The following is a 19,265-nucleotide window of genomic DNA, read 5'->3' as shown; positions in this document are numbered from 1 at the left end:
GCATACATTTTACCCAATTTTATGGGATTCACAAGAATTACTTTTTTAATTTTCAAATACAATACACACATAAACCTTTTTGGTACATTTATGTAAAACCGTACTTCTTTTTGTTCAAAAAGTATGCTTGTATACAATGACTTCAAAAACGCAACACTAGATGTGAAAATTACGAATGAGAGTCAAAACGGAAACCACGTTTTTGAGCAGTCAAACCTTATCGTCTGAAAACGTTCAAGGTGTTACATCAAATCATGTCAAACGTCAAATTTGCTCACAAAAATGCATTACTGTGAATTGCTTGTTTACATTTTGTATGTGATTTTATTCACAATAACGCAATTTGACAACTGGTATGAAGATCAGCTGTTTTTGGCGTTACACCTTATTATTCCACCATGTGTCATATTCCCTCTTACACCTCATTCGCTTGGGATATTTCATATTGTTTTTTTCCTCCTTCTAAACAAAAGAATGTCAAAATCAAGGGGTGTTAAAAACATCTGTTAGTTTTCTACACCAAATTCTACTGAAAGGATTGACTCTTTATGTATATCATCCTTTGTACGTTTTACAATATTCGACAAGGGAAGGGATTTTAATTTTCCGTAAGAAACAAAAGAAATTTATTCAAGTTAAAAATGTATAAAATATTTAACTTATATAAGATGGAATTTTTAACAGGACCTAATAGGGACAATACGAGTGAATCACACAAGGATGCTGTATCACTTATTAGTGAGTGACTCTTTGTAATGAAGTCACCTGCAAGCTGTGCAATATTAGTGGAAAGTGAGTACTAGTAAATATGAGCTGTAAATGAACACGCACTTTCATTGTACTTTATCTATTTATCACAGATTTAAAGTGACACATAAAATAGTATTATTGTACATTGTTCGCTTGAACAACCAAATATGCCCAGTAGTTTGTTATTTGCAAACAGCAGCGAAGGTAGAGTTTATACCTTATCAACTAGTTCTGCGGCATGGAGAGAGTTTCCATACAATGGCTTGGAATTCAAGAAAATTTCAGCTGTTCCAAATTTTATGTGGGCCATAGGCGGTGATCGTCAAGTTTATGTTCATGTTCATGGATTAGATGTGCCCATACGTGTAAAGGAGGAATCATATGAGAATGAACGTTGGTTGCCCATAGAAGGTTTCTCAAAGACTCTATTGCCCACAGATCGGTTTAAGTATTCTTCAGCCGATGGACAGCAAGACAGATCAATAGAAAAGATACGGCTTCCCTCTATGGCCTGGCAGTGGGACGGCGATTGGCATTTGGAATTAGATTTAGATGGAAATTCTCTGGGTGAAGATGGTTGGATGTATGCTCTAGATTTTCCGGCTACATACTCAGCAAAGAAAACATGGAATTCGTATGTAAGACGTAGAAAATGGGTAAGATTTCGCCGTTACAGTGCATTGAATTGTTGGTGTGCAGTAGCACCATTGCATAAAGATCCCACACAGGAGCCTTTTACCGATGTGGCGATAGGCGGTACAAATATACCCAATGCAGCAACGGGAACTTTAGTTGTTTGGGCAATAACAGCTCATGGAAGGGTAGGCTAAAAACTTTTTTCTTTGAACTTTTAAAGATTTTCCTTTTTTAGGCCATGTTTCGTAGCGGTGTTTCGGCTACAGCTCCCGAAGGACTTCGTTGGACAACAATTCCCACACCACCCACTTGTGAATTGGCCCAATTAAGCGTTGGACCTACAGGTCTAGTTTGGGCTGTACTCTTCAATGGTCATGCTATTGTACGTTCCGGAGTCACGCGTGAAAATCTCTCTGGCGACTCTTGGTTAGATGTTAAGGCACCATCCCATGCCAACAACCAGGAACCCGCAAGTGGCTTAAAAATAATTCAAATATCTGTGGGTACAAATGCAGTTTGGTGCGTTTGCAACGATTGCAGTGTATGGTTTAGACGCGGTATCAAAGGTGATTTAGCCGGGGTATGTGAAGATGCTGCTATTGGAAGTGGTTGGGTCGAAATGATTGGTAATATATCAATGGTCTCGGTAGCTGCAAATGATCAGGTAATATGCTGAAAACAATTTTTCGCCTTCGCCACTTTATCGACATTTGTTTTACAGGTATTTGCAATTGGTTCGGCTGATCGTGCACTTTACTACCGCTACGGTGTTACTCCATCAGATCCAACGGGAAAGAAATGGCGTCTAATACAATTGCCAATGCAAATAAGTCGTACTTCTAGTTCCATGTCGATAACATCACGACGAAGTGGTAGCTCATCGACACCCGGGTCGAAACAGCAAAGTTTTTCCAATCTTTATAATAAGGAAAAGGAGAAAGGCGTTGTGGAAACGTGTGCACCAATAGAAAATGTTGTGACAAGCAGCAATAATGGACCACCTTCCCGTCTAAAAGGTGACCTCTATCGACATTACTCAGATTCTCCACCCAACATTGGTAGTTTAAATTTAAATGAACGTCAGAAAAAACGAACATCAGTTCTAAGGGAATTAACACATGCGTCGAGTGCTCCTGGTACAACTGAAGTAGCCGAAGTTAGTGGCAAAGCATATGAAACCCATTTAAAAAATCCTAGAGCATGGTCACCTGTGCGAAGTGTTGGATCAATGGTGGGCACTGAGGCCCATCCAGAAAGTGACTCAACCGTGTTTGATGCAGACTCGACTCATCATGGCTCTGATGCTTTTCTGGATGACGATGATCATGCAGGTATATTGGTTTTTGAAGTCGTAATAACGTTGTAGTAACATTATGTATTTAACCAGGATCCCAGTTTTGGACAGAATGTGAAATTATGTGGTCGTATATAACAGCTGGTGCTGTTAGTGTTAATCCATCAAACTTGCCCAATTGGTTTAATGATCAAAGTTCTTCACCTGATAGCCATATCAATATAGACTCTGCCTGGCGCAATGACATTTTAGAGAAATTACGGCAAAGACAAGAGAAGTTCAACACAGCGATAAGCCAAGCTCGATATGAAAAGGCTGTTGAACTGTCATCTTGGATTAAATCTGCTGAAGCACGATATATACGCCCTGGGTGCCAAGACTTTGAAGATTGCCTAATTGAATTGGAATGGGTAAGCGGTAGCTCAGCCACAACACCCACGTCGCAAAATCCAACATTTCAAAAAGATTCGGATTCCGGCACATTTACCGTACTAAACCCGGATGGTGTGACAACAAAAATTCAATTCTCTCTATCCGCCATAACATGTGTTATGTGCTGCAGTGAACCTGCTTCTCCTCGATTGGCCATACATGTAACAAGTCTCGTAAATTCGAATTGTTCACCTGTTCGTCTACTCTTCTCCAGTGATACTGAAATGGAAGATTGGTTATCTCACCTTACATCGGTTTGTTGTCAAATAAATGAAGTTGGGGCCAAACCTGCAAACAATTCGATATGGGCTACAACGGAACTTGGTGATGTTTTTGTTTTTGATCCGGCTAATATGAAAGCTCAACAATGGGAGAGTGCGACAAATTGTTACAAACAAGAGATGGATGTTAGTACTCTGGAGACCCCCTATTATAATACTTTATATAATGGGTTAGTATGTTTAGCGTATATTTCATTTGTTTGGGAATTATTTTATTACGTCATATTACGTCAGATTGCCTTGTGGATCAGAACTGATAATTTCAGGCTGTGTGTATGACGATGCGGATCAAATACGTTTCGATTTACAGTGTCACTCATCACTAAAAGTGGGTGTGAAAGTTGAAAAACATCGTGTCATTGCTATGCACTTAAACCCAAGGTAAATTTTTACGAATGAGGCTTCTTTGTGTGGAAGCATTTTGATTACTTTCCTTCTTACTCCATAGATTCAATGAGAATACAATTGTCCTAAATACAATGGAAAATTCTGAATGGCAAAATGAAACGCGATATGATAAAATGGTATTTGCACCTGGAACAACGTTTACGCTGAAAATAAGGTACGTGCCATTTCTATCAATTTGATTTTATATTAAGTTAAATTTTACACTAAGTTGATCCTGCGTAGAGACGTTGGTATAACAAAGGCTAAAATAATAACTATGTGGAATAACTCGAATATATGTCGGCGTGGAAAGTGATGATGGTCGTCGGATATGCAGTTTCTTTATAACGGCCTATCCCAACCTACTCACCTTACTCGAGATGTATTTTAGGTCAAAGCTTGTAGAAGCAACAACATTCATAGGAGTAAAGTCAGATTAAAAATATTCATATTGCCGTGTTTAGGAATCAAGGGATAGGTAGTGGAGTGGGTGATGACCAAAGCAGCTGACAATAGCTGAGAGAAGTGGAACTTGGACGTCTCCCCAATAGCAAATTCGTGGACTGTATTTTGTTAGGGTTTACAGAGTTGCAGAAACGATCTATGTGTAAACCTGCCTTAACCGCCCTTCAGCTCGAAACTCAATTATTGATATGTGCCAATAAAACCAAATAATTTGTACGTTACAAATGATTTGCTGGTTGCGATTTATTTTAAAGTTCCAGGTGGATTTGCGCTTACCGCTGGAGATACAAAATGAAAGTGAACGAGCTTGAGTAGCGCACATACCAAGTCGTGTAAATATTTAGATATTCATTATTTAAAAATTAAGTATTCAGTATTTTCGAAATTAATTCAAATGCTTTAAAACTATAAAAGTAACGATTTTACATACAAATTGTAATTCATAAATTCATATAACTTTGTTATTTAGGATTTTAGTGTAAATATAAGTCTAATGGGCCTATCTTCTATTGCCACTAAACTTGAGTTGCGTTGTCAGTTGTCTGCGAGACTGAGACGAAATGTTGTACCATTAATGTCAACTCAACTAGGTGGTCGATAAACATGTTATCGATCAGTGTTTTTTCAAACTTGTGACCTCTATTCGCCAAAAAAAGCCTTTTAAAAATAATTGCGCTTTGGATAACTCTTTTGTGTATTCTGGACAATATTTTAATATTTTGGCTGAGTTTTCGAGCAAATTTGGAAAACAACCCATGATTGGAATATAACCTGCCCATTGAATCTTCGGCTCGTCAAGTTTTACAAAAAATGATAAGTTCGGTGGAATTATTTTTTGATGATGAAGAAAATGCACAGGACATTGCATCTATTAGAAGAAATTTGAGGGACAAGTCGAATCCATTGGAATTGCCATCTGCACTGTAAGCTGATGATCATGTGGAAAGATCTGTATAATCAGTAAATTATTTCAGGTTTAAGGCGTATTTTCGATTGCCAAAGGATGCCGTAGTTTACATGGTGCAAACGTTAAAGGATGACTTCAAAGTTACAGATCAACAGCAATACCACCACTTTTAAAGGTGTGCGCAGCGTTGCGATTCGTTGAGGACGGAAGTTTCCAAAAGTCCCATGGCAATGATTTCAACAATTGCATGGCTCAATCTACATTGTCGAGAGTATTGAAGGAAGTTGTCCACTTGATAGAGGACAAATTGTGTGTTTCGAAGTTGACCGAGGAGGAAAAAAGGCAAGATAAAAACCATTTTTATTCAAAAACGAAATTCCCTGGTGTAATTAGGAGGATGTTCGTCATTTGTACTTAAACTGAACCTACTGTATTTGTCACCAAATTCATTTGCAAAACATTTGCTGCTGTCCGCTCCAAAGGCGATAAATTCGCTTATTGTAATGGACCACCACCAGTGTCGTTGAAGTTTATTTTATTTTGAGGCATTTTCTTTTCAACCTTGCTTTAAAGTGAATCCAGACTCTGCCACTCTTCAGGTGTTCGTGTTGGAGGATCATTGCTGTTTAAACTGTCCGAAATGGACCTCCACGCTTCATCCGCTGTGGCTTTGGTTTCACCAAAACTCCCGAACTCCTCGGGCTAATTTTGGATTTTCACTCAGTTTGTCAATTAATATTTCGAACTGTTGCTTTGTCGTTATTTCCACCATATTGATACACAAAATTAATTAATGATGCAAAGAATCAATAATTGTTAACAAAATGTTTATTTTTCTTCTATTTTATTTCTTGTTTCTTAAAAATTGTTCACTGCAACTGAAAATTTGTGGTTGCTGAAAAACAGCCGCTTCGTCAACTGAGATTCGCAACTTCAGTTGAGAGTTGCCATACGTGGATCAATTTTGACAACTGGCAACGCCACTCAACGATAATTGTTATCGATGATCGACCCCTAAAGCTTTACTTTAGACATGCCGCCGGGAGACGAACACAGTACGGAGGCTAAAGCACGAATAGCCTCGGAAAGAATCCTTTGCTTGGATCCTGGAGTAGGATTAGCATAGTTGTTATCTCTGCCCGGATGTCTTGGCTTGTTGTTAGCTCGGTTGTGAGCATTGTTGTTGGTGCGTTGCTGTGGTTGTCGTGACATTATTTCTGGATACATCGAATGTAAAAGCGTGTGGTGTGGTCTTTCACAGCGGCGACACATATTAGAGGATCGACAGTCACGAAAGCGATGGCTCCTAACAAGACAATTTACGCAATACATCTCTTTCAAAACCAAAATGTTTCGTTGCCTGGGTGTCATGTCTAAGAACTTTGGGCATTTTTTAAGGAATGGAACCGATCTCACAGTTTGCATTTGTAAATATTTGGCTGACGATGTTCATTCTTAGATGGCGACCTGTAAATGGATATTTTGATTAAAATGTTTATAATAAGGTTAGTGTGAAATATGTGTTAGTTTTCATCATTTGACTCTGCGTAAGGGAGATAGCATAGTTTTGCAATTGGTCGATTGATAGTTCCTGTGGATGTTCTCACATCTACGACATGAATATTTCCATCTGAACCTGGGTATGTTTTTTCAACTCGGCCCATGCGCCATTCACTAGGTGGAAGTAAATCGTCTATAATAATGACAAAGTCATTCACTTTTAAATTGGGAGCTGTATATTTCCACTTATATCTCTTGTGCAAAGCCTTTAAATAATCTTCTTTCCATCGTACCGCAAATTGGTGATGCAAAGCTTTTAATTTTAACCATCGGTTTATAATAGAAAGTTCTTGTGATAGTGGCTCTGGAAGGGCCTTAAGAGGACTGCCTTTCAAAAAAATGACCTGGAGTAAGAGCTTATAAATCTAAGGGATCTTCGGACAGGGCAGAAATAGGACGAGAGTTCAGAACAACTGGTAATGGGGCCATTATTTGAGAATTTGGTATTTTCTTGTAAATAATGCAGGTTTTACATTTGTGTATAATGCTCTTTACTCTTGGTTTAAGTCGTGGAATATAAAATTCTGTTTGCACTAACCTGCACATTAAGTTGCATTCTGCACGGGCAATAAATAAGTGCAAATGGCTAAGATAAAGATGGCAAAATCTTGAGTTACCAGAAAGTATAATTGGACAGCGCTCACGGTATGGTAATAGTGAGTCAGATAGTCTTCCATTTATCCGAAGAATTTTATCATTGTCTAAATTTTGGCAACCCTGTTCGCTGTAGTGTCAAATTTTTGTGTGCTCTGTGCATTTTTTTTTAAAAATTCAATTTTTAATTAAATTAGCGTGTATACGTTATAAAAGTTTATTAAAATTATTAAATAACTTATTGTCTAAATATTGTGCTAATTGGTGAAGTGTTATTAATTACATTTGTGCTAATAAGCTGCTTTTTGTGTTGAATTTGTCTAATTGGCTATTTCGTTTTGTTCATATATTCTGTTACATTAGCTTATTGTGTTGTTGTAACAGCTTGGTTATCATATCAAAACAGAGTTGCCAAAGATTGCTTTTTTTTAATTAAAGGATTAAGAAATTCAGCTACAAAATCTCCAAAAAATTTTAACTTATTAGTAAACTGAAATATAGTTAACATGGTCTGTTCATACGAAATATGTAATATTCGTGATGATAGTGAAGTTTGTGTTACATGTTGGTTTTGTTTAGATCAATGGCATTGTAAGTGTGCTCGTATGAGAGTAATAGTTACTGACATAATTAAAGAAAATGATGGAATTCGTTGGTGCTGTCCCAATTGTAGAAAAATCTCTGCTGATTTTTACAATTTTGCAAAGAATCTACATTCCGAACTAGTTTCAATTAAAGGGGAACTTTCCATAATTTGTTCCCGCTTTGATAAAGTTTCAAATTTGTTTAGCAAATACCCGGATTTGGACGAATTTGCATCGTCTCCATCGGTTATCGGGCAGAAACGCAAAAGGTCGACGAAAAAGAGTACAGGTAAAACTGTTTCTAGTCGTAAACCTAGTGTTTCTCGGGATACTGTAGTACAATCGGATCCAGTTAATATTTCTGATACAACTGAATCTGGTCGTGCTCAGTTATACGCCAATGTTGTGTTGGATAAGCCTTTGGAAGTAAGCAAGCAGTTAAAGGAGGTTGTAGCAACTCCTGAGTTAATGAGTAATGGTGGTGCTAGTCTTGAAAAGACCTCACAATCTGCTCAAGGTATTCAGGAGTTGGCAACATCCTTGCCTGTTGTCTCTTCAAGGGGCTCATCTGCCAATGTAGGCCATACCCAACAACCTGTGCAAAGATCATTATCTATGCCTCCGGCTATGAAAATGGTATTTGCGTCAAGGTTCCCTCCCGAAACGACGGCTGACGAAATTTATGATTATATAAGATCAAGTATTCAAGGAGATTACTTTCTTAAATGTTACAAGCTTCGTTCAGCATTTTCGGAAAGTAGATCTTCTTTCAGGATTGTTACTAATCAGTCAATATTTAATCAAATTATATCGAGAGAATTTTGGCCTGTAAATGCTTTTATAAAAGAATTTGTGGAAAGAAACGACAAGTTAGCACATTTGCCTCCGCGAACAGCTACAGTTTCAAAAAACTAAAAAATTCTATTTCTATATGCTATCAGAATGTAAGGGGTTTAAATACAAAATTAACTCGCTTATATACTGATAGCTTCGGTTTTAATTATGATGCAATTGTTTTATCTGAAACTTGGTTAAAAAAAGCTGTATTAAATAGTGAAGTTTTATGTCCGAAATATCAAATATTCAGAAATGATCGTGTTGCTAAAAAAGGTGGTGGAGTCCTTATTGCAGTTGACTCCTCTTATTCCACTAATTTAATTGAAATAAATAATATTCCTGATATTGAATTTTTAAGTATATCCATTGAACTAGGCAATTTTAAATTATTTATAACTTGTTCCTATATTCCTCCTTCTTCTCAACTTGACATATATAAAAAACATATATCCGCAATCAGTTCAATCGTTGGAAATATGAATGAAACCGATCGAATTTTGGTTCTGGGCGATTTTAATATGCCCTCTGTTAAATGGCTCTTATTACCAGATTCTGAAGCTCTAACACCACTAACATCCCGGGCGAATGCTAATCAAGATACATTCGAAATTGTTAGTCGATTTTGTGACCTCAATCTTCATCAAATAAACGATATACTGAATAGTTACGATAGAATCCTTGATTTAGCATTTGTAAATGTTACTCAATATTTTGAAATAATTAGAATTCCACCAATTTCTATTCCTGAAGATATTCATCATCCCTCATTATGTATAACCATGACCCATAATCATTCCTTTGGGGAAAATCAGTCCAAAGTGTTAAAAACTGTCCTTAATTATAAAAAAACTCAAACTCAATTCTCTTATTTCTTCTGTTAACTGGACATCGGTATGTCTTTGCAGCAGTGATATTGATCTTGATATTAAAATTAACAAATTCTATGAGATCATAAATAAATTTATGCTTGAATGTATTCCAACTATTAAAGTCACAAATTCTTATAAATTTCCATGGATTACTCCTGAGTTATCAACTATAAAAAATTCCAAAAATAAACTTTTTCGTAAATATAAAAAGTCAGGTTCTTCAATTGACTACGCCAATTATTCTGTAGCTAGGTCTAAGTATACGCTAGAATCTCGTAGATCATATAATGAGTACCTTAACAAGATTAAAGAAAATTTTAAGTCCAATCCTAAGTCCTTCTATGACTTTGTTAATTTAAAAAGAAAAACACCTTCTAAGCCCTCTTTATTGAAATTCAATAATCAAGAATTTACTAAAAACACAGATATTGCTGAATGTTTTGCAGAATTTTTTGCTACAACTTATTCAAGTGCATCTTGCCAAATTAGAGATACATATCCTTATAAATTATCTCAGATTGATGAAATTTACATGCCTTTCTTACAATACCAAGACGTTTCCAAAAGTCTGCGATGTTTAAAACCCATTAAAAGTCCAGGTCCCGATGGAATACCTAGTTTAATTCTGAAGCATTGTTCAGTTGCATTGTCAACCCCTTTAACTCTATTGTTTAACTATTCCCTTAAATTCGGTCATTTCCCCGCAATATGGAAAAAGTCTTATATTGTACCTTTACATAAGTCAGGCAGTCTGACTAATGTATCCAATTATAGAGGAATTGCAAAATTAAGTGCAATTCCTAAATTGTTCGAAAAATTAATTACTTCTGTAATTTCCCATAAAATTCAACCCATGCTAAGTCCATATCAGCATGGTTTTCGTAGTGGTCTATCGACCATAACAAACCTTATAGAATTCACATCGAATGTAATAAAAGGATTTGTTCGGCATAATCAAACTGACACAATATATACAGATTTCAGCAAAGCATTTGATAGGGTTAACCATAGGCTTTTGTTGTATAAATTAGATTATATGGGCTTTAATACTAATTTAGTAAGATGGATATCTTCTTATTTACAAAATAGATCACAAACAGTTTTGTTTGATGGATGTGTCTCAAAATCGATTGACGTGCCATCGGGTGTTCCGCAAGGAAGTCACCTCGGACCGGTTCTCTTTCTTTTATTTATAAATGACTTGCCAAACTCAATAATGCATTCTAGATTGCTAATGTACGCTGATGATGTCAAGCTATTCATTACTCATAAATCGGAAAAGCAAGCTGATCTTCTCCAGAGTGATTTAAATAGCCTTTTTCAATGGTGTAAAATCAACTGTATGGACTTAAACTTAAAAAAATGTAAACATATGTGTTTTTCCAGATCTTCTTCTTTAATAAGGCAATACAATATTAACGGTTCTCAATTATTAACTGTAGCATCATTTGTTGATCTTGGCCTTTTGATGGATCGAAAATTAAAATTTAATAATCATGTAATTTCTATTGTTAATAAAGCGCATGGAGTTTTAGGATTTATAAAAAGATGGGCCAAAGAATTTTCAGATCCCTATATAACGAAACAACTATTTACGTCACTTGTAAGACCTATATTAGAATATGGTTCTGTTGTATGGGACCCTCAATACGCAGTGTATTCTGATAAAATTGAGTCAGTGCAGAAACAATTTTTGCTTTTTGCACTGAGAGGTTTACATTGGAATAGCGATTTTGTCTTGCCTTCATATACAAGCAGGTTAAAATTAATTCGATTACCTACATTAAAAAGTAGACGCACAATGTTAAACACTATGATGGTGCATAAAATTTTAATGGGTAATATTCCCTCGGATTTCTTAATATCATCTATTAGAATAAATGTTCCTTGTAGAACAATTAGAAACTATCAACCCTTATTTAGAGATTTCCATCGCACGAATTACTCTATGGGAGATCCTATTAACAAAATGTGTGTAGATTTTAATTCCATGTATTGTAATGTAGACTTTGGCATGAGCCTTGACCTTATAAAATCTAACATAATTTTATTTTTAAATGAATAGTATATAAAAATGTATTAGTAAGTAACTAACTAGCTGATGAAGTAAATTCTGTAGCTGGTTTTCAATTTCCCTCTCATACCCCATCATGATGCGGATCATGGTGTGTACGCGATCCCTACGTAAAAGGGAGGTCGCCCCCTCGGTCGGCAGGGGTGGGAAAGTGAGGCGTGGGAACGTTCGAAAAAAAAAAAAAAAAAAAAAAAAGAGGTTTAGAGAAGACAAACTGCTACCTTTTGGAATGGGTTTTTCATCCAATAACGAATTATATTCAATTTCAAAGTATTGTTTTTGGGAAAGTAATATCAATCAAGATTTGACGAATTGTAGATCTTTGAGAGTCAATTGTGTGCTATTGTTTTTGTGAGTGTTTTGAAACTTGGCACTAGAATTATAGTAAAAGCGAAATACATATGAAATTACTCTTAAAGCACGCGTGTAAGAGGAAAACTGATGCAAAATTTCATTTTCCCTTGTATCGGCATGAAAATTCTGTGTAACAACGTTTGGTTTCCGCGCTACTGTTGGGATTTTCTTTGGCCAGTTTGATTCAGTTTTTGTTAACCATTGGGGGCCATTCCACCATAAATTATTACATTTGAGATCTTGGGGTTTAAAACCGCGGGTACCAAGATCAGCGGGATTGTCATGAGTCGGAACATACCTCCACTTTGCAGTTGGTACTAAATCGAGGATTTTAGATGTACGATTCGCTATGTATTTTTCCCATGTCATTGGTGGTTTGGATAACCATCCATCTGCATCTGTCCACAGTGTAACATACGAAATACTGAAATCGAGAGATTCGGTAACGTAGTTTACCAATTTTGCTAAAAGCAATGCATTAAGCTCTAATTTGGGTAGAGATATTGTTTTGATATGCGCAACTTTACTTTTTGCTGTAAGTAAATGAGAGTAAACTGATTTACAACGAACATAGACACATGCGCAATATGCAGCCTTGGAGGCATCGCAAAACCCATGTATCTCCACATTATCAGAGGGCGTGTATTGTATCCATCGCGGAATTGTTATTTGATCAATATGTGGAATGTTGTTTAAAAAGTTTTGCCATGTACAGAGTAACTCAGAGCTAATCTGTTCATCCCATGATAAGTCTTCTAACCACAATTGCTGCATTAGAATTTTTGCACGTATAACAACCGGAGTTATCCAACCAGCCGGGTCAAATAATTGAGCAACCTTTGACAGTACTTGTCGTTTAGTTCTTTTGGGGAAGGAATGGTTGAGTAAGAAAAAGTATCACTTAAAGCGTTCCATTTTATACCTAATGTCTTGGTAGAACTCGTTTCGGAGAATCTTAGGAAATTGAGATCATATAAATCGTCTTTGGGTATGTGATTAAGAAGCCGGGAATCATTGGCTGTTATCTGTTTTAAGGGAAACCCAGCAGACTTGAGTACTGCAATGAGTTTTGTTTGGGAGTCGATGGTGTCTTGAAGTGTGAATCCGCCAGACAAAATATCATCGACATATGTTTCTTGGCACAGAATCTTAGAAACTTGGGGAAAATCTTTTTCTGAGTCTTTAGCAAGCTGCAGTACACTCTGGTCCCAACCTGCGACAAAAATCGATATCAGCAAATCTCTGAGACAATTCAGCAAATTGTCTCTAAACATATCATATTTTAATATTCCAGCACGGCTTTTGTAATTCATAACGGTATTTAACAAAACAGAAGAAGTTGACATTTGCGTACGACCTCTTAAAAACTTTAAAAACATTAGTAAGGTTGTGACTTCTTACAAGGCAAGTAACTCAAAATTGAAAGGATAAAATTATTTTTTTTTTTCAAAATGGAAGTTTTAGTACAAGTTTTTTCTAAATACTTTTAAAAAAAATTTGTACACTTTATTCGCATAAAATGTGCTGGAAATTACATTTTTATTAAAACTTTTTTGTGGATTTTGTTTTTCCAAGTCCTAAAAATTGAAGTTGAGTTTTACTAACTTCGCCACTCTCCAAATTTTTTTGGAAAATGTTCGAATGTTGTTAAAAAATTTGGTTCCAGCTGCATATATTTGCATTCCCGTGTGTGACATTAAAAACACTGACGATGCCTCTGGTCGTTTCAGTGAATATGAATATTACTATGTTCTCAGTTTCTTCATTATTTTGTGTTTTAATTGTTTGTTTTGGTTTTTTTTCTTTAAAGATTTAGACTTTTTTGTTTTGGGATCTACTTATGAGTGTATTTTTTTACATTTGTATATTTTTGATATATGTATGATGCTACATATAATATGAAAAACATGTAAAAATGTTAAGTTCGGTCGCACCGAACTTTATTACATACCCCACCATGAAATATTCTGACTTCAAATTGAATAATTTGTTTCCTTTCCTGTCCACGATACCAGTCGGAGACTCAAAATAGCAAATTACAACCAATTCGAACCGAAAATGTAGTCAAAAACGTCAAAATACCTGAAATACGGAGGTACTGTAATATGAGGGCTATACCGAAACCTGGACCTAAGACTACGTTGTTTGGCGCAGAAGGCTCTTGAAGATTGAGAACTCCAAATGGCAAATTACAACTAAATCGGGTCGAAAATGTAGACAAAAACTTCAAAATATCTGAAATCGGGAAGTACCGTAATATGAGGTCTATACCGAAACCTGGACCTAAGACCACAATTTTTGGCGCTGAACTTTTTTGACCATTGGGAAACCCAAATACCAAAGTACAGCCAATTAGGGCCGAAAATGTAGATAAAAGTTCAAAATACCTGAAATCGGGTGGTACCGCTATATGGGAGCTATAGGAAAAACTGGACCCATATTGATGAGTTTTTGGTTAAAGTATTTTTTACTTATTTTTAGCATATACAGAAGAAATCAGATTGATCCGACGATTATAAATATTTTTGTCGCACCTTCCCATACAAGTGGGACCACTGTGCAGTAGTGCGCGTATTGCGAGAAATGGGGCACAATTTATTCCAAATGTTACTGTACTCAATTGGTAGTCTTTGATAGGGGATTTGGGATTTTGTTGTAACAAAATGCGCTGATAGGGTCTATCTTCGGGATGTACCTTGATTTGTCGGTACATTTTCTGAATATATCCACTGTATACATATTTGTACCTTCTCCAGTTGAGAACAATGGTTATTAAATCAGTTTAAAGTGTTTGGCCAGTGTGGAGAACGTCATTTAGAGAGAACCCTGACTTCGTTTTGCGTGAAGCATTAAATACAACTCTGACTTCAGTTGATTTATGCTCGGGGCGGACGACCGCATGATGTGGGAGGTAAAATGAATAAAATTTACCTTGATAGCTAATTTCTTCAGAGGTTGTTTCCTCCATGTGGTTCAGAGAAAGAAGCTCGGAATCGCGTGAAAGAGATTTTTCTAGTCTAGAGTATTGGCCGAGGGCGAGGAATCTAGAAGAACCGAGACAAATACTTTCAGGAAATTCTTGTTTAAAGGGGAGTCGAACCATATATCGATCATCTGAATCTCGAGTCGTTGTGGCAGTGTAAAGTTCTTCGCAATAATTATGAGATTCTGGTATAATTGTTGTGGATGGTACCTCTTCTATTTCCCAAAACTTTCGCAAAATATCGCAAAGTGGAAGTTCATCTGAATTGGTTACCCTGGTGGTGAATGAGTGACTCTTTTCTGCTGGCATTGGGCCACTGAGAACCCAGCCGAAAATAGTATTGTATGCCGAAGCCACCCCACAAACATTTTTTATGATACCATCGAGATTAATGTATCTCTCCGAGTCATTACCTAATATCAAATCAATACTGGATGATCTATTAAAATTTGGGTCTGCCAAATCAAGTTTTTGGAGTTCAGGGGAATTGGGTTTCTTGAAAGAAATAGCTGGTAACTTATTAGTTACTTTGGGTAATATTATGGCATTTATTGAACATCGAACATTGTGTTTCTGCGAGTAAAGAACAATGTCACATTCTTTGTCGGCCTTTTGTGTGGTACCCCCTATACCACCAACTTCGAAAAAGGATTTTCGGTATGGGATTTGTAATAAGTTTCTTATCTTTTCGGAGAGGAAAGTCCGTTGAGACCCAGGGTCAATTAACGCTCTAATGGTGAAGAGTTCGTCTCTGAAGTCTACCTCAACTAAAGCTGTTCTTAGCAAGATAGTTTCGTTATTGCAACCTACGTTTGCTTGAATATGATGACGACTTTCTTTTGTCGCATCAGTGTTGGGATTCGTGCTAAATTTATTTAAAAATTAAGTATTCAGTATTTTCGAAATTAATTCAAAGGCTTTAGAACTATAACAGTAACGATTTTACATACAAATTGTAATTCAAAAATTCATATAATTTTGTGTTATTTAGGATTTTAGTGTAAATATAAGTCTAAAGCTTTACTTTAGAGATGCCGTTTCGACTTGATTTAAAAACACCTCTTTGATTTCATTTTTCTCATTTCAGAGCTTTGGAAACACACTACGCCGTTATGGTGAATAATTCCTACTTTGTGGATTATAAATATCGGGTTGATCCAGATTCGGTAACATGTCTGTATGTAAGTGGCCGCGTTAAACTATTCAATGTCATTTATCGTTGTCCAAGTGTTATTTTAAATCCGCAATTAATGTTTTGGCGACAAATTGGCGGCCACATTAAAAAAGTGTTCAGCTGTTCCGCTGGTGTCGTCTGGGGCATGACATGTGATAACACCGCATGGGTATATAATGGTGGATGGGGTGGTAACTTTTTAAAGGGTCTCGAAGGTAATGTGGGTAAAATCAATTCTATGATAGATACCCATAACTATTATGTGTATGAAAATCAACGCTGGAATCCCATAAGTGGTTTCACCACCAAAAGCTTGCCGACAGATCGCTTTATGTGGAGTGATGTTACAGGACGTCAGAAGCGTAGCAAAGAACACACAAAACTCTTGTCATCACATTATGAGTGGATTTCAGATTGGGCCATTGATTATAATATTCCCGGTGGCTGTGATAAAGAAGGATGGCAATATGCCATCGATTTCCCTGCCACTTACCATGCACAAAAACGTTTGACAGATTGTGTACGACGTCGTCGCTGGCTAAAGAAATGTCGTCTCGTTACAAGTGGACCTTGGCAAGAGCTAAGTCATTCTAAGATTCTTGATGCCGCCTTACAGGTTTTACCAAGTGACAACATAAGTGTAACCAGTGAGAGCATCGATGAGATAACTATATGTGCCTGGGCCATAGCATCTAATGGTGATGTACTTTATCGCCATGGCGTCACATCTTTAAATCCCAAAGGTGACAATTGGGAGCATATAGCCAGCGAGCAGCCGCTGATTGCAATTAGTATAACTCCGGCTGGGCAAGTTTGGGTCTTGGGTAAAAATGGTACAATATTTTACCGTTATGGTATTACACAACTAAATCCCTTGGGTAAGTACTTTGAATTAATTTGGGGTATTTTAGGTTACATAAATATCTGTATTTTTAGGAGATGCTTGGCAAACCATAGATGCTCCAAGTGGTACAAAATTCAAAGCCATTTCAGTGGGCCAAGCCGGAGTATGGGCTTTAGATAGCACAAATCGTTTGGCTGTACGCAAAGAAATAACCAAAACATTCCCCGAAGGCTCTCACTGGCAATTTTTGCCCAATGTTGCAAATATACCACCGCACACTGACACCCACATAGGATTTAAGGCCATATCGGTGGGTGCTGAGGTATGGGCCGTTGCCATGAATGGTGTACTTTGCAGACGTTGCGGCATTACCAAAGATAATCCAGCTGGTGCTGGCTGGACTATGGGTATACCGGTAAGTACAATGTAATTGATAACATGAAAACATAATTATAGCGTGCGATTTTGGTTTCTCGTTACAGGGTCAATGGCAACACTTGTCGGTTGCTAGTTTTCCATAAAATATTACTAGACTCATGATTAGACTTTTAATTGTATGAAGTTATTGCAGTTTTCGGTTAATTAAAAAAAATAATTAATTAAAATATTTGATAAGAGCAATTATCTCATTTTCTATATGTGGCTATCCAAAATTTTGTCATTTTTTTGGACGTCAAAGTATACATATTTATGTATAATGCTCAAAAGAGATTCACAAATTTAATACTTTAAATCAACTGCCTTTTAATTTGAGTTAAGCTCCAACAAGTTTTGCTCGTAAATGTTTAATCAAACATCTGTTCTGCTCTGTTCGAGAGCAAGAATATACTATTTTTGAACTTTCAGTAAAATTTACAAAGGAACAATATTAAAAATATTAGATAGACTCTTGCAAGTTCTTAAACAAAGCAACAGTTAACTAACCGTGTATTTTTGCCACACTTTAGTACAGTTCACAACTCAACATATTGAGCTCTGCTAGGTCTTTTGTTATAGTTGATTTCTATGACATAATAGAGGTACATAATAGATTAATGATCTCTGTACATTCCATACTTTGTTATTTTTTATTATTTATTTATTTAAATTTATCAACTAATTTATTTGCATACAAAAAAACAAAACTTGAAAAAAAAAACAAAATATTTGCATAATGTATAAAAATAAACACTCTTTTTCGACTGCTTAGTTTATATGAGATATACCCATTGTTATTATTTTTAATTTTTTGCCAAATAATAAAATATGAAACCAAAATGTCATTAAGTAAGAATAAATACATATATATATTCGCATACAAAACTGCGTTTAAATAACCGAAACTAAATTTGAGGAATAGAAAATGCCTTGCTATAACATATGGTCTGTTCCTTTACTTTTAAAAATGGTAACAGTGGCAGAAAATGGTAAAAGTGGCGAATTGCTCTCATATAAATTGTATGCTTTTTAAAGTAAAGGAACACTTTGCAGGTTAAAAATGGTAAGAAATGGTAACCTCAGGCAAGTAAAGGAACAGAGCAATAGTTCGTCATAAGAAAACAAGTACGTAAGAAAGTATCATTCAGCTGTGTTGTCGGAGATATACCCTCAGCCTCTGACCAAAAACGAAACAAACACAATTAATTAATTATGCCGTATATGAAATATATTCAGCCTTATCATGGATTTTCACTAGCGAAAAATTTCGCAAATGAAACAATTTTCCATTTCGCCTTATCGGGGTCCATGGGGAGACGGAAGAAAGGCGAAAAAGAGAAAAAAGATAAACAGCCCACCTATTCTGAACATTCCCATGGGAACTGTTTCCCATGGGAACTGTTTCCCATGGGAGCCAAATTTCCCATTCCCACGTTTTCCATATTCTCAACGACGTGGGAACAGCAAACGATGGGAGCTGAAATTTCGAAATTCGAAATCAGTTACACCAAATTATAATTGGTATAAGCATTTTTTTAATTATTAGGCAAACATAAGTTTTGTTTATAAAGTAATAGGAACTTTTTAAGTTTGCAACGAATTTAAAAATTGTATGTTGATTCGGAATAATTTTAGTTAGGGGTTTAACGCGTATATCGCTAGTTTTACTTATTCCTAATGATCGCTAGAACTCGTATTTTGCATATTTAAAAAAAAAAAACTCAAAAAGATAAATTCGGATATTTTTCTCGATTATTACATATTTCAGAAGACGTATCTCAAAAGAAAAAAATAAAAATACGTTTTTGATTGAATCTAAAACT

General features: G+C 36.0%; 1 protein-coding gene across 1 annotated transcript; it reads left to right on the top strand.

The window, feature by feature from the left end:
- The first annotated feature begins 429 nt into the window (after positions 1–429).
- Positions 430–18,327, top strand: Pex23 (tectonin beta-propeller repeat-containing peroxin 23). Its single transcript, XM_073986257.1, has 11 exons — positions 430–608; positions 685–792; positions 861–1,571; positions 1,622–2,050; positions 2,108–2,717; positions 2,774–3,563; positions 3,628–3,774; positions 3,842–3,955; positions 16,095–17,059; positions 17,118–17,440; positions 17,508–18,327. Exons 3-11 carry the CDS (start codon positions 918–920, stop codon positions 17,544–17,546), a joined length of 4,071 nt encoding a protein of 1,356 aa, XP_073842358.1. The 5' UTR covers positions 430–608; positions 685–792; positions 861–917; the 3' UTR covers positions 17,547–18,327.
- The last annotated feature ends 938 nt before the right edge of the window (positions 18,328–19,265 follow it).

Source organism: Musca autumnalis, unplaced genomic scaffold (genome assembly GCF_047663935.1).
Source record: "Musca autumnalis isolate F117 unplaced genomic scaffold, ASM4766393v1 scaffold_4, whole genome shotgun sequence".
NCBI classification, from domain to species: Eukaryota; Metazoa; Arthropoda; class Insecta; order Diptera; family Muscidae; genus Musca; species Musca autumnalis.
The sequence above is the reverse complement of the archived record's forward strand: the minus strand, read 5'-3'. Positions and strand labels throughout refer to the sequence as shown.

Bases quoted from the DNA above. Each gene is read 5' to 3' on its own strand.
- Pex23 (XM_073986257.1), top strand. From the start codon at position 918: ATGCCCAGTAGTTTGTTATTTGCAAACAGCAGCGAAGGTAGAGTTTAT. The intron at 2,718-2,773 runs GTATATTGGTTT...GTATTTAACCAG, and splicing joins GGATGACGATGATCATGCAG to GATCCCAGTTTTGGACAGAA. The intron at 3,564-3,627 runs GTTAGTATGTTT...ATATTACGTCAG, and splicing joins TATAATACTTTATATAATGG to ATTGCCTTGTGGATCAGAAC.